The 12,210-nt window shown below is 43.9% G+C and overlaps 1 protein-coding gene across 2 annotated transcripts; it reads left to right on the forward strand.

Moving 5' to 3' along the window:
- Positions 1–4,413: 4,413 nt before the first annotated feature.
- Positions 4,414–8,463, forward strand: MYF5 (myogenic factor 5). 2 transcript variants are annotated; one of them, XM_060191888.1, is made up of 4 exons: positions 4,414–4,659; positions 4,840–5,122; positions 6,895–6,970; positions 7,632–8,463. In XM_060191888.1, exons 1-4 carry the CDS (start codon positions 4,622–4,624, stop codon positions 7,820–7,822), a joined length of 588 nt encoding a protein of 195 aa, XP_060047871.1. In that variant the 5' UTR covers positions 4,414–4,621; the 3' UTR covers positions 7,823–8,463. The 2 variants fall into 2 exon arrangements, with proteins under 2 accessions (XP_060047871.1, XP_007525707.2); XM_007525645.2 differs by having other exon boundaries at positions 4,414–5,122.
- The last annotated feature ends 3,747 nt before the right edge of the window (positions 8,464–12,210 follow it).

A 12,210-nucleotide genomic window follows, 5' to 3' on the forward strand; every position in this document is an offset into this window, starting at 1 on the left:
GATGGAATGGTTATGCCATGTGCCAGACCAGAGAGAGTGCTGAGAAGAACTGGTTACTTGCTCTACTCTCAAGGCCGCTAAACCTTTTTTCTGTGGCCTTTGATCTCTCCTGGGAGTCCTTGAATTCAAGCAGAGACCAATGTCTTCCTCAGCTGTCTTCTCCGCAAATTCTTCCAGCAGCTCTGGCAGGTACTAATGTGTTTACTTAGGTGTGCGGGTTCCCAGAATGCAGAGCAGTTTCGAATTATTTAGCACAGTGTGGAATCATATATAATAAACACAACAAACAAAACCCCTCTAGAACAGCTTCTTTTGTCCAAGAGATAATGAGAGTCTCAGGTCAGAGATGATAGAAATGAATTTACTTCCCTATGCAAATGTGATTTCTCCTGCTATTAGAAGTGTGTGTGTGTGTGTGTGTGTGTGTGTGTGTGTGTGTGTGTGTGTGTGTGTGTGTGTAGGTGCTTATAATAATACAGAATCCTAGGCTAGGCAAATTTTACTAGGAATGGAAGCTTAGCACTGTTTCCTTGCTGATGTGGTCTATCTATCAACACGAGGCTCACTGCCATAATGCTCAGACTAAAATAGCTTCTCTTTAAAAAGGCTTATGATTGTTTAGACATCTCTGCAATTAAAACCTGCTTATAAGTCTACATCATAATATCAGGCATATGTATTTCTTCTTCAGAATGTAAAATCACACAGAGAAAAATAAAATAATCCCCAGTCTCCTTTGTAGGGATCTTGATGAACATCCGTATACCCTATCAGGCAGTTGGCTTTTCATCTCAGGTCGGCCTACTATGAAGGGGTAGAAAAACATTTCTAACAACCTGCTTCCTTATTAAAAACATGTGCATTTTCTCTGCAGATCTCTAGAGGAACGGTGGGAAACAAATTACATTTTCATGAGTCTGGTTTTACATATAAGAGGAAACCCAGATAAGCAGTAAATGTCATTTAAGCAAGTTTTAACGTTTTCCACACTTCCCTCATCAGATGTCTCACTCGGAAAATTCTTTTGCTCTACATCACTCACTCCGCTCTTATATGAGCTCCCTTGCAGGGCATGTCTACACTTCAAAATGGGGGGGGGGGGTGTACCTCAGTCATGCTGGTTCCCTATCTTTTTTGCATAAGCTTCTCACTTTCTGGATCACTTTTGCCCAGACAGTGACTTAAAACCTAGACTTCTGTCCCCCACGTTGTCATCCCCCCACCAGTAGATCCTATTTTCAGCGCTTGAGTTCCCAAGTCCTCAACCCCACACACGCTGCCCCCCCCCCCAGCAATCCTTATTAAGCCAGGGGCGCTTGTGTTTTTCTCTGCTTCTTTAGTTCCACTTTGGCAAATTTGTTTTGAGATCACCTTACCGAAGGCAGCCTTAACCTCTGAGAATGACCATTACTGACAGAGCCTCCTGAGTGACAGCCATCTGCCCAGGCCCCAGCAGAGGGAGGGAGAACTGTCAGACTCTGGGTTTTGTGAACTTTGGCGAGCCAAGCACATGCACCAAGCCCGAGCTGACTGAACAAGAAAACAAACAAAATTAACCTCAAGGAGCAGAAGTTCTAGAGGGGAATGGGACTTGTGGCAAATTACCTACCCCTTGAACTTTGGCTACCTTCTTCTTCAAAACAAAAACAAAGAGAACCCCCTAATATTTCCCAAAGAGTTGTTCAAAGTATTAAATGCAGAGAATGTGATGAAAACATTGGCAGGCCAATCAAACAATAGAGAGGCAATGCAGCTGTCCCACAGGGAAGACTCTTAGATGCAAAGCACAGGAGACATCTGGTAGGAAGACATCAGGGAAAAGCCAACAGAAGTGTAGCTTCTTTCTTCTTCTGACAACTTCGCAGAGCAAGTTGATTGGTGCCCAAATCATGAATCTATGCACAAATTCAGTTTAACTGCAACCAGTCTGCTAATAGACGGTCTACACAGCCAAACAAAGTGTCAGGGTTTTTTTACCATGAATTTGTGGGGCTGGACTAAGAATTACTAGTTTTTGTGTTTTTTTAATCACTGGATAAAAATATCTTCTCACTATTGCTATTCAGAGGGAGCAATGTGGGCGCATGTGAATGCTTCTGACGGAAGTGGCTGACGTTTTCCATTGCCAGTGGTCGCTTCACTCTGATCTGGTGGAGCCCCCAAGGACAGCAGTCACTCCTAAGATGCCGGCTTTCTGCTAGTCTCCTCCCACCAGCTGCAGATGGGTGTCCCCACTGGCCCGAAAACTAAAGAGCCTGTAGTGTGAGGGGAAGCCTGATTTTCTTTTTCTTCATTAGGGGGATTAATATAGTAGTTGAGGGGATTAATACAGTAGTTTAGGGGCCAGGTGGAAGCACGCCTGGTTAAGTATATACATTACAGTGCACAAGGTCCCGTGTTCAAGCCCCTGGTCCCCCCCCCCCCTGCAGGGGGAAAGCTTCACAAGTGGTGAAGCAGGGCTGCAGGTGTCTCTCTGTCTCTTTCTATTTATCTCTGTCTCTATGCAATAATAAATAAATTAAAATATTTTTTAAATGCAGTGCATGGTACATGTGTAATTTCTCACTTTTCTGCATAACACTCTAGCTGCACCCCCGCCACCACACACACACAGGTTCTACTCTGCCATCATGTTCCAGGACCTGAACCCTCTCCCCAACCCCAGAGTCCTTTACTTTGGCGCAATACACCAACTCCAGCCCAAGTTCTGCTTTGTGATTTCCTTTCTGTTCTTATTTTTCAACTCTATGAATGGGATCATCCCATCTTAACCCTTGTCTTTCTGGAAATCTGATTTTCAAAGTGTGTGTGTGTGTGTGTGTGTGTGTGTGTGTGTGTGTGTGTGTGTAGGGACAGGGACCAACCAGTCCCTCATAAGAGATCTCAGTTAATCAGGGACACTCCCTCCACCCCTCCTTACTGACCTTCACTTTTAGAGAGTTTATCCCTTCCTGAAACATCAGCTCTGGCTCCTACAGACAGACTTGGGGTCAGTTGGTCAGGACTGCTTTACAAAAACAATTTTATAAAATGGTAACAGAAAGGAATCACACACTTTTGCTTTCACATTTCAGTGATTACTGGACTGGATGAAAGAAGAACAAAGTTCCCTCTCAACTCTTAAAGGTACAGAAGCCCTGGATCCTAAACTTGCCAAGATCTTAATATCTTTCCATTGATTTTATAAATAATACTCATTAGGTGTGAACTGCAGACACACACACACAAGTGCTCAAATGACCTGGCAGTGGGTGAAGAGTGGAGAAACATCAGCAAAAGCTGAATAGATTCATTCTCTCTTAAAACTACAACTGTACCCTTTCACCTTCCAGCCACCACAGAAGTTTTTCCAAAGGGCCCGCTGAGCTCCTGCGACTGGAAGGCTTTTGTCACTTGAAAGTTTGTGAAGTTCCTCTGGTTTGAGAAGCTGGAAATTTTACACTAGCCTGGGATTGTGCCGACCTGGCAGCTGGGATGCATCTGTGACGGTGTTGGTTTTCCTGAAGCAGAAAATGAGAGACCCCAAAGCTCAGATTGGCTGTTTAGTCTGTGGGAAAAAGAAAGGGCAAAGGGGGTGGAGGCTGATCTTAGAAAGCTAAGTTCTTAAACCTGGTTTTCTTGGGAATACACATCTTCAAGGCATAGTTTCTATGCATTTTACCCATCCAGCATTTATCAAAGACCCAGAAGGGAGAAGGCTGTCCATGGACAAGTATAGGTGAGAGAGGAGTAAGGCGTTCCCCAGCTCCCTCACAGCACCTCGGGTATACCCCTTCTGTTTGGAGGAACATTCTTACAAAGAGAACCCAGACTGCCTCCTGACTTGAGGCGGGGAAGGGACTTTATTTCTACCTCCAGCCACAGACTCTATGAAATGTCAGCCTTGCAAAAAATACGAGTAGATTTAAAAAATAAATCAAGATATCTAGACTCATTCTATCACTATCAGAGTTCAGGCTATTTTTTTAATTATTGAAAGTGTCACACTTCAGGCTTTTTTTTTTTAAATTAGAGCCCCGGGTTTAACCAAAATGATGCAAAATACAAACCGAGCCTATTAAAACAGAGACAATCCCAGGTGCCTGAAAAAGAAAAAAAGGGGGGGATACCTAATATTAAAAAAATACTTATTGTCTAGGATTGGAGAAGGCAGAGTTTACTTTGTGGCGTGTCCTCAAAGTAGGCCCTTTTGTGCACCAGTATTGTGATAATAATAACAATCATCACCATCATAGTAATAATAGTAACAATCACTACTAGGAGTATGAGACCAGTTGCCAAAGGTAGTCTTCCTGCACCCCTTTGGTGTGTGGCCCTGTTGTAACCAGTGCCACAAGTCGGCTGGGGAATCACCCCACCCCAACAGCAAAGCCGCAAAAACATCGGGCGTCCAAAGGGGATGTAACCTCGGAGTCTCCAGGGGACCCGCAGCCCAGCTGCCCGCGTGGGGTGGGGGCAGCGGTGGGATATGCTAATAGTGCCTGGCCTCTGGGGCCGGCCTCCCTCCTCCTGGTATATAAAAGTAAGTAGCCCCAAGCCGGCGCTCAGGACGGACCCGGGAGCCCCGCAGGAGCTCAGCCCTGTCCATTGGGTCCCGCCTGCGCGCTAGCCGCGCCACAGCATGGACCAGATGGACAGCTGCCATTTCTCGCCTTCTGAGTATGTATACGAAGGCTCCTGCATCCCGTCCCCCGGGGATGAGTTCGGGGACGACTTAGAGGCCCGGGTGGCCGCCTTCGGGGCGCACGGCAGGGAGCTGCCCGGCTCGGAGGAGGACGAACACGTGCGGGCACCCACAGGCCACCACCAGGCGGGTCACTGCCTGCTCTGGGCCTGCAGGGCCTGCAAGAGGAAGGCCAGCAGCCTGGACCGGCGCAAGGCGGCCACCATGCGGGAGCGCAGGCGCCTCAAGAAGGTCAACCAGGCCTTCGAGACCCTCAAGAGGTGCACCACCACCAACCCCAACCAGAGGCTGCCCAAGGTGGAGATCCTCAGGAACGCCATCCGCTACATCGAGGGTCTGCAAGACCTGCTGCGGGAGCAGGTGCACAGTTTCTACGGCCTGCCTGGCCAGAGCTGCTCCGAACCCACCAGCCCCTCATCCAGCTGCTCCGATGGCCTGGTAAGAGGGCAAGGGCCAGGGCGCAGCCCAGTCTGACCTCCCGGGAGCCCCTGACTCTAGGCTGGAGGTGGGGAGGCAGATGCTGTAAGGCCAGAGAGATAGAGAGATATCTCTGGAAAGGATAGCCCCTCCAATCGGGCGTGGAACGGGGTTTTAATTTACCTTTTTTTTATTCTTTTGCCTCCAGGGTTATTGCTGGGACTCAGTGCCTGCACCATGAATCCACTGCTCCTGGAAGCCATTTTTCCCCCTTTTGTTGCCCTTGTTGTAGCCTTGTTGTGGTTATTATTGTTGTTGATGTTGTTCGTTGTTGGATAGGACAGAGAGAAATGGAGAGAGGAGGGGAAGACAGAGAGGGGGAGAGAAAGATAGACACCTGCAGACCTGCTGCACTGCCTGTGAAGCGACTCCCCTACTGGTGGGGAGCTGGGGGCTCGAACCGGGATACTTAAACCAACCGGTCCTTGCGCTTTGCGCCACGTGTGCTTAACCCGCTGCACTGCCGCCCGACCCCCCCTTTTTTTAAACTTTTAAAATATTTTGTGTGAAAATGTAAATTATTCTAAAAATATTTTATTAGTGATTTAAGAATGATGAACAAGATTGTAAGATAACACAGTTAATTGTAATTCCACACAGTTCCCACCACCAGAGTTCCATGTCCCGTCCCCTACATCGGAAGCTTCTCTATTCTTTAATAGTAATTATCATTATCATTATTATTATTGTCATTTTTAACTAGAGCACTACTCAGTTCAGGCTTATGGTGGTGTGGGGGATGGGGATTGAACCTGGGACTTTGGAGCTTCAGGCCTGAGAGCCTCTTTGCGTAACCATTATGCTGTCTATCCTCTACCAAAGCTTCCCTATTTATCCCTCTGGAAGTATGGACCCAAATTCTTTATGGAGTGCAGGAGATGGGAGGTCTGGCTTGTGTAATTGCTTCTCCTCTGGACATGGGTGTTGGCATGGGCGTTGGCAGGTGGATCCATACCCCCAGCAGTGTACATTGTTGGAGAGAGGCATCAAACAGTCAGTTTCTTTCCAAAATACACTGATAAGAGGCTGCAGACATTGCACAGTGGTTTTCACAACAGATTCTCATGCCTAAGGCTCTAAGGTCCCAGGTTCAATCCCAGGCACCACCATAAACCAGAGGCTGAGCAGGGCTGTGCTTAAAATAAATAGATAAATTAGATTGTATACATTTTAATAAAGACAAATACATATATATGGATATAATATAATAAAATTTGCAAAGCTTGCAGTGGTCTCTGCCATATGCAAACACAAAGGCAACTCTCCTAGGAACAGTTTATCACTTAATGAAGAAATGAAAAGAAATAAACCCTCTTGTATCCAGCCTCTTGCTCTGCAAAGGCCTGGCTGCAAGGAGATGTTGACTCATTCTTCTGAGGATGTTTGCTTCCACGTTGCCAGACTTGAATGTGTTTTTGCCCTGGGAAAGTGTTCTCTCCCTGACTTAGTGTGGCTTCCTTCACCTCCAATCCATTTTGCATGGTTAACCCAATGCACATTGCCTGGAATTCCACCACCCCCACCCCCTCCTTCCTTGGTGCTCTGCAGTGCTCTGCTCCAAGCAAAAGCTCTGACCTCTGTGCCCTTGGAATTTGGTGAGGACATCTAAATCAACTCCTTGGAGGTTCAGTGGCTCACTTACACAGCTAGCTGGCAAGCACAGTCTCACTTGAGGTTAGGGCGCCTTTTGCCAAGACCTGAAAAATACATTTCTCTTGTCTCTTGTATTATAGCCCGAATGTAGCAGCCCTGTCTGGTCCAGGAAGAGCAGCTGTTTTGACAGCATCTACTGTCCTGATGTTCCAAATGGTAAGAACTGATAGCTTGACAGGAGTCTAAAAGCCAGTTCAGCCTCACTTCTCAGCCTATTCGAGTCTGCTCTTCAAGGCAATGTTAGGGAAGTGATAGTTCTTCTGTGAAGGTTGTGCCAGAGAAAAATTATATATATGTAATAATATATATCTTCTGCTCAAAATTCTCTTAGCAGAGGCACTTGCGGTGTATACTTGTGCACCTTTGTGGGAAATACCATCTGAGGATTTCTCAACTCCTTGCTTCCATCCCCATTAGTTGTTAGATATTTATTGCAACAAAAAAAAAAATTGGGGGAGGGGCAAGGTGGTGGCTCACCTGGTTGAGTGCATATGTTACAATGCTCAAGGACTGGGGTTCGAGCCCCTGGTTCCCATCTGGGGGGGGGAAGCTTTGCAAGTGGTGAAGTAGTGTTGCAGGTGTCTCTCTCTCTCCCTCTCTATCTCCCCTACCCTCTCAATTTCTCACTGTCTATCCAATAAATATAAAGATAATTTTTAAACGTTATTATTTTTCTTTTCCTATCACACTTTTCTTTTGACTTCTAGATGCTAGAGAAACTGAGCTAACATTGAAGAGGCAACAAAAGCAGTTTCTCTTATTTGAGGATTTAATCTGTCGGAGGATTTTAAACTGATTTTCTCCCTTCTTTTTCCAGCGTATGCCACAGATAAGAGCTCTATATCCAGCTTGGACTGCCTGTCCAGTATTGTGGACCGGATCACCAGCTCAGAGCAATCTGGACTGCCTCTGCAGGACCCAGTGTCTCTCTCTCCAGTGGCCAGCTCTGATTCTCAACCTGCAACACCAGGAATCTCCAGTTCCAGGCTCATCTACCATGTGCTATGAACCAATAATGGTCCAGTTGAGGTCAATGTTGGCAAGGAGGCCCTAATACACAGAAGGAAGGAGGCTTCAAAGCAAGACAGTGTGTGTGTGTGTGTGTGTGTGTGTGTACTTCCTTTTACAGTTGTAAATGTGTAAATATTTTCTTGCCACTTTATTAAGATGATATATTTAACTTTAAAAAGTGACTGTTGTAATTCATTCTTTATTCTTTGTCTTCTTCCCTTTTCTCCTCTGCCTCTTCTTCCTCCTCCTTTGCTATCAGTCTTAGTTACCCTAACAATACTTCTGGTTAGGGGCACTGCATTAAAGGTAGCTTGTTGCAACACTTAACTTATATTTTAAAGACATATTGCTTATCAAAATAGTATCGCTGGTGTTTAGATGGTTACTTTTGTTTAAATTAGAACAGCTGAAAATTAATTACAGAGAAGTTTAAATGTATTTAACATTTGTTTTTCTCACTAACCCTTTGATAACACTGAGTTAAGTAAAATATAACAATACTGCCTAATGTTACATATTTTGATCTTATAAGAAATACATCTTTTTAGTGCAAGCACAAAACAGTACTTTGTGGTTAACTTCAAAATGTAACAAATTTTGGATATTCCGCCATAAATAAAGCTGTTAAGGTGGATAAATATTTTGGCTTCTGATTTACTTTAAAAGATCACCATTAAGGGATTTAACCCTCAGTGATATGAAATCTTAAAGGGGAAGTTAGAAATAAATAATCAAGACAGTTGGTTTTAGATAATTCTGAGTATGTGTCATTTCATAGACTTACTATAGGTCTTGCTAATTTAACAAATAAAGCAGTCTTTCTGTTTGAAACCTATTTCAAGGAAAACCATTAAACAAAATTTTCCTTTATATAAATGCTATGGTATTATTTGCAGGAAGGCAAAAAATATGATAATAGCTTTTTTTTTTATTTTTACCTTTTAAAGTTTTTTTTTTTTACTTTAATTTTGATAGGACAGAGAGGACTAGAGAGGGAAGGGGTTGATAGAGACGGGGAAGAGAGAAAAAAACACCTGCAGACTTTCACTTGTGAAGCTTACCCCCTGCAGTGGGGACCAGGGGTTTGAACCTGGGTCCTTGTGCATAGTAACACATGCACTTAACCAGATGCACCACAGCCAGGCCCAGTTATATTTAAACAAAAAGAAGGTGCAGTGTTGACCTGAATTTTTTTTTCGTACTGTTAAATCTCTGGCATAAGAAAACTTACATAATTGGTAAAGTGTAAAACCTAGAAATTGTCTAAAGTCTATTTCCATAAACTTTAAATGTTTTATTATTTATACTTTTTTTTTTCCTCCTCCAGGGTTATTGCTGGGCTCGGTGCCTGCACCATGAATCCACCGCTCCTGGAGGCCATTTTTCGCCCCCTTTTGTTTCCCTTGTTGTAGCTTCGTTGTGGTTATTATTATTGCCCTTGTTGACTTAATTCGTTGTTGGATAGGACAGAGAGAAATGGAGAGAGGAGGGGAAGACAGAGAAGGGGAGAGAAAGATAGACACCTGCAGACCTGCTTCACCGCCTGTGAAGCGACTCCCCTGCAGGTGGGGAGCCGGGGGCTCGAACCGGGATCCTTACGTTATTTATACTTTTTATGTGTGCATTATAGGTGTGTTTTTTTATGATTCATCTTTTAAATATCTCATAGAACTGTGATTTTTAAAAAATGGAACAATTGAGTGGAAAATTAGACTGAGAGAAATTGTAGGGATAATGCTGAGAATAAAGTAGCTAAAATTACTGTTCATAGGGGCCAGGTGGTGGTGCACCTGGTTAAGTACTCAGTGTACAAGGACCCAGGTTCAAACCCCTGGTCCCAACCAGTAGGGGGAAGCTTCACAAGCAGTGAGCAAACCTACAAGTGTCTCACTCCCCATCTTTGCTTCCTCTTGCACTCCTATCAAAATAAAAAGAGAGAGGGAGAAAAATGGTCACATGGAGCAGTGGATTTGTACTGCTGGCACTGAGTCAAAAATTTTTTGTTGTTGTTTATACTAGGATCATAATAAAAGGAAATATGTGAAGATTTTTAAAAATGTAAAAATTAGACCCCCAATAAAATGATAAAATTGCCATGCTTTGCCCATTTAACTAACACGTAATATATGTAATTTTTTTGCCTCCGGGGTTATTGCTGGGGCTCAGTGCCTGCACCATGAATCCACTGCTCCTGGAAGCCATTTTTCCCCCTTTTGTTGCCCTTGTTGTTGTAGCCTTGTTGTGGTTATTATTGTTGTTGATGTCGTTCGTTGTTGGATAGGACAGAGAAATGGAGAGAGGAGGGGAAGACAGAGGGGGAGAGAAAGATAGACACCTGAAGACCTGCTGCACTGCCTGTGAAGCAACTCCCCTACTGGTGGGGAGCGGGGGCCTCGAACCTGGATCCTTATGCTGGTCCTTGGCGCTTCATGGCACCTGCGCTTAACCCGCTGCGCTACCGCCCAACCCCCAATGTATGTAAATTTTAATCCAAGTGATTTATTTAAAATGAACTTTTCTATTACACCCATGTTATCTCTGATTTTGCAAGTTTGTTTGCTGTTAGATTATAATATCTCAAAGTACTTAGCATTTTCCCATGGTCTGGATTTAATATAGGTGGTAAAGAATGGATGACTAGGAGAGTTTTCTCCATGTCAGCCTTCATCCAATCCCATATCATAGAGCATGATGTGTATCCTGTAATCAGCTGAGCATTTCATACACAATCAAATATTCTTTCTCCTCCCTCCCTCCCTCCCTTCCTTTCTTGCTACCTTCCTTCCTCTCCTTCCCTCCCTACCTTCCTCATTTCCTTCCTTCCTTCCTTCCTTCCTTCCTTCCTTCCTTCCTTCCTTCCTTCCTTTTTTTTCTTACCAGGGCTTTGCACCTACATCATTTCACTATTAGTGGACTCTTTTTTTTTTCCAGATAGAGGATGAGAAACATCCCCTCCCCTCCACTGGAAGCTACCCTATTATTTTATTTTATTTTTTATTATTTATTTTCCCTTTTGTTGCCCTTTTTTTTGTTGTTGTGGTGGTTATTGTTATTGTTGTTGATGTCATTGTTGTTGAATAAGACAGAGAAATGAAGAGAAGATAGGAAGACAGAAAGGGAAAGAGGAAGATGACACCTACAGACCGGCTTCACCTCCTGTGAAGTGACTCCCCTGCAGGTGGGGAGCCAGGGCTCAAAACCAGGATTCTTATGGTGGTTCTTATGTTTAACCTGCAGAGCTACGGACTCCCAGCTACCCTATTCTTAATCCCTCTGGGAGTAAGGATGAATACAAGTTTTGGGGGGTGCAGAAGGTGGGAGGTCTGACTTCTGTAATTGCTTCTCTGCTGGACATGGACATTATGCACTTTTCAAGGAGATAGATAGTAATGTGCCTGCAGCCATGCAGGAAGAGAGAGAGCCCCATAACATTCATTGCTTAAACAGAGCCTTCAGGTAGCTCAAAAAACAAAACAAAAAACAAACAACAACAAAAATTCCCTTTTTCAAGCAGAAAAAATGAAAAGGAGCAGGACTAGGACTGGCAAAACTATTCCAGTAAGGGGGGATGCATCTCTAAGCCCAATTGGGCAGTCACTTAATTGGTTTCAAATCGTTGCTTTAGCTGGTGCCAAACATGCAACCAACGATCACATTTCTAGGAACAATAAAGAGGAAAAGAGACTCCTTGCTTATCAAGCTTGTCAAGTTCAGGCTCTGAGATTACATTGAGAAAACGTATCCAGTGAGGTTAGGAAATTGGGAAGCACTATTAATTAAGTTATTAATAAAATTTGGAAGCAAAGTATTATTAAATAATCAAGGTGTCTCATTTAGGCTCTTTGTTTCCTCATTAGAAAGATACAAATCAGATAAAGCTAGTGACTCTATTATACCAATAAGTTTGCATCACTACGAACTTAATCTTAGTGTGACAGTCCTTGAAACTTTATGGTTAAAGAATTATTATAGTAAACTAGTAATTCAGTTCTTTGATTTACAGAAGTGGTTTTCCTATGAATGATGAGGACCCACTTCTGTATTTAGCTCTGTTCAAGTGGCAAATTACCTTTTTAATTTTTTTTTCTTTTTCCTTTGCCTCCAGGTTTATCACTGGGGCTCGGGTGCCTGCACTATGAATCCACTACTCCTGGGAGCTATTTTTTTCCCTTTTTGTTGCCCTTGTTGTTTATCGTTATTGTTGTTGTTATTGTTGTCGTTGTTGTTGGGTAGGACAGAGAGAAATCGAGAGAGGAGGGGAAGACAGAGAGGGGCAGAGAAAGACAACTGCCTCACTGCCTATGAGGCGACCCCTCTGCAGGTGGGGAACTGGGGCTCAAACCAGGATCCTTACTGTGGTCCTTTTGCTTTGCCATGTGTGCTTA

The sequence above is a fragment of the Erinaceus europaeus genome, chromosome 5 (assembly GCF_950295315.1).
Source record: "Erinaceus europaeus chromosome 5, mEriEur2.1, whole genome shotgun sequence".
NCBI classification, from domain to species: domain Eukaryota; kingdom Metazoa; phylum Chordata; class Mammalia; order Eulipotyphla; family Erinaceidae; genus Erinaceus; species Erinaceus europaeus.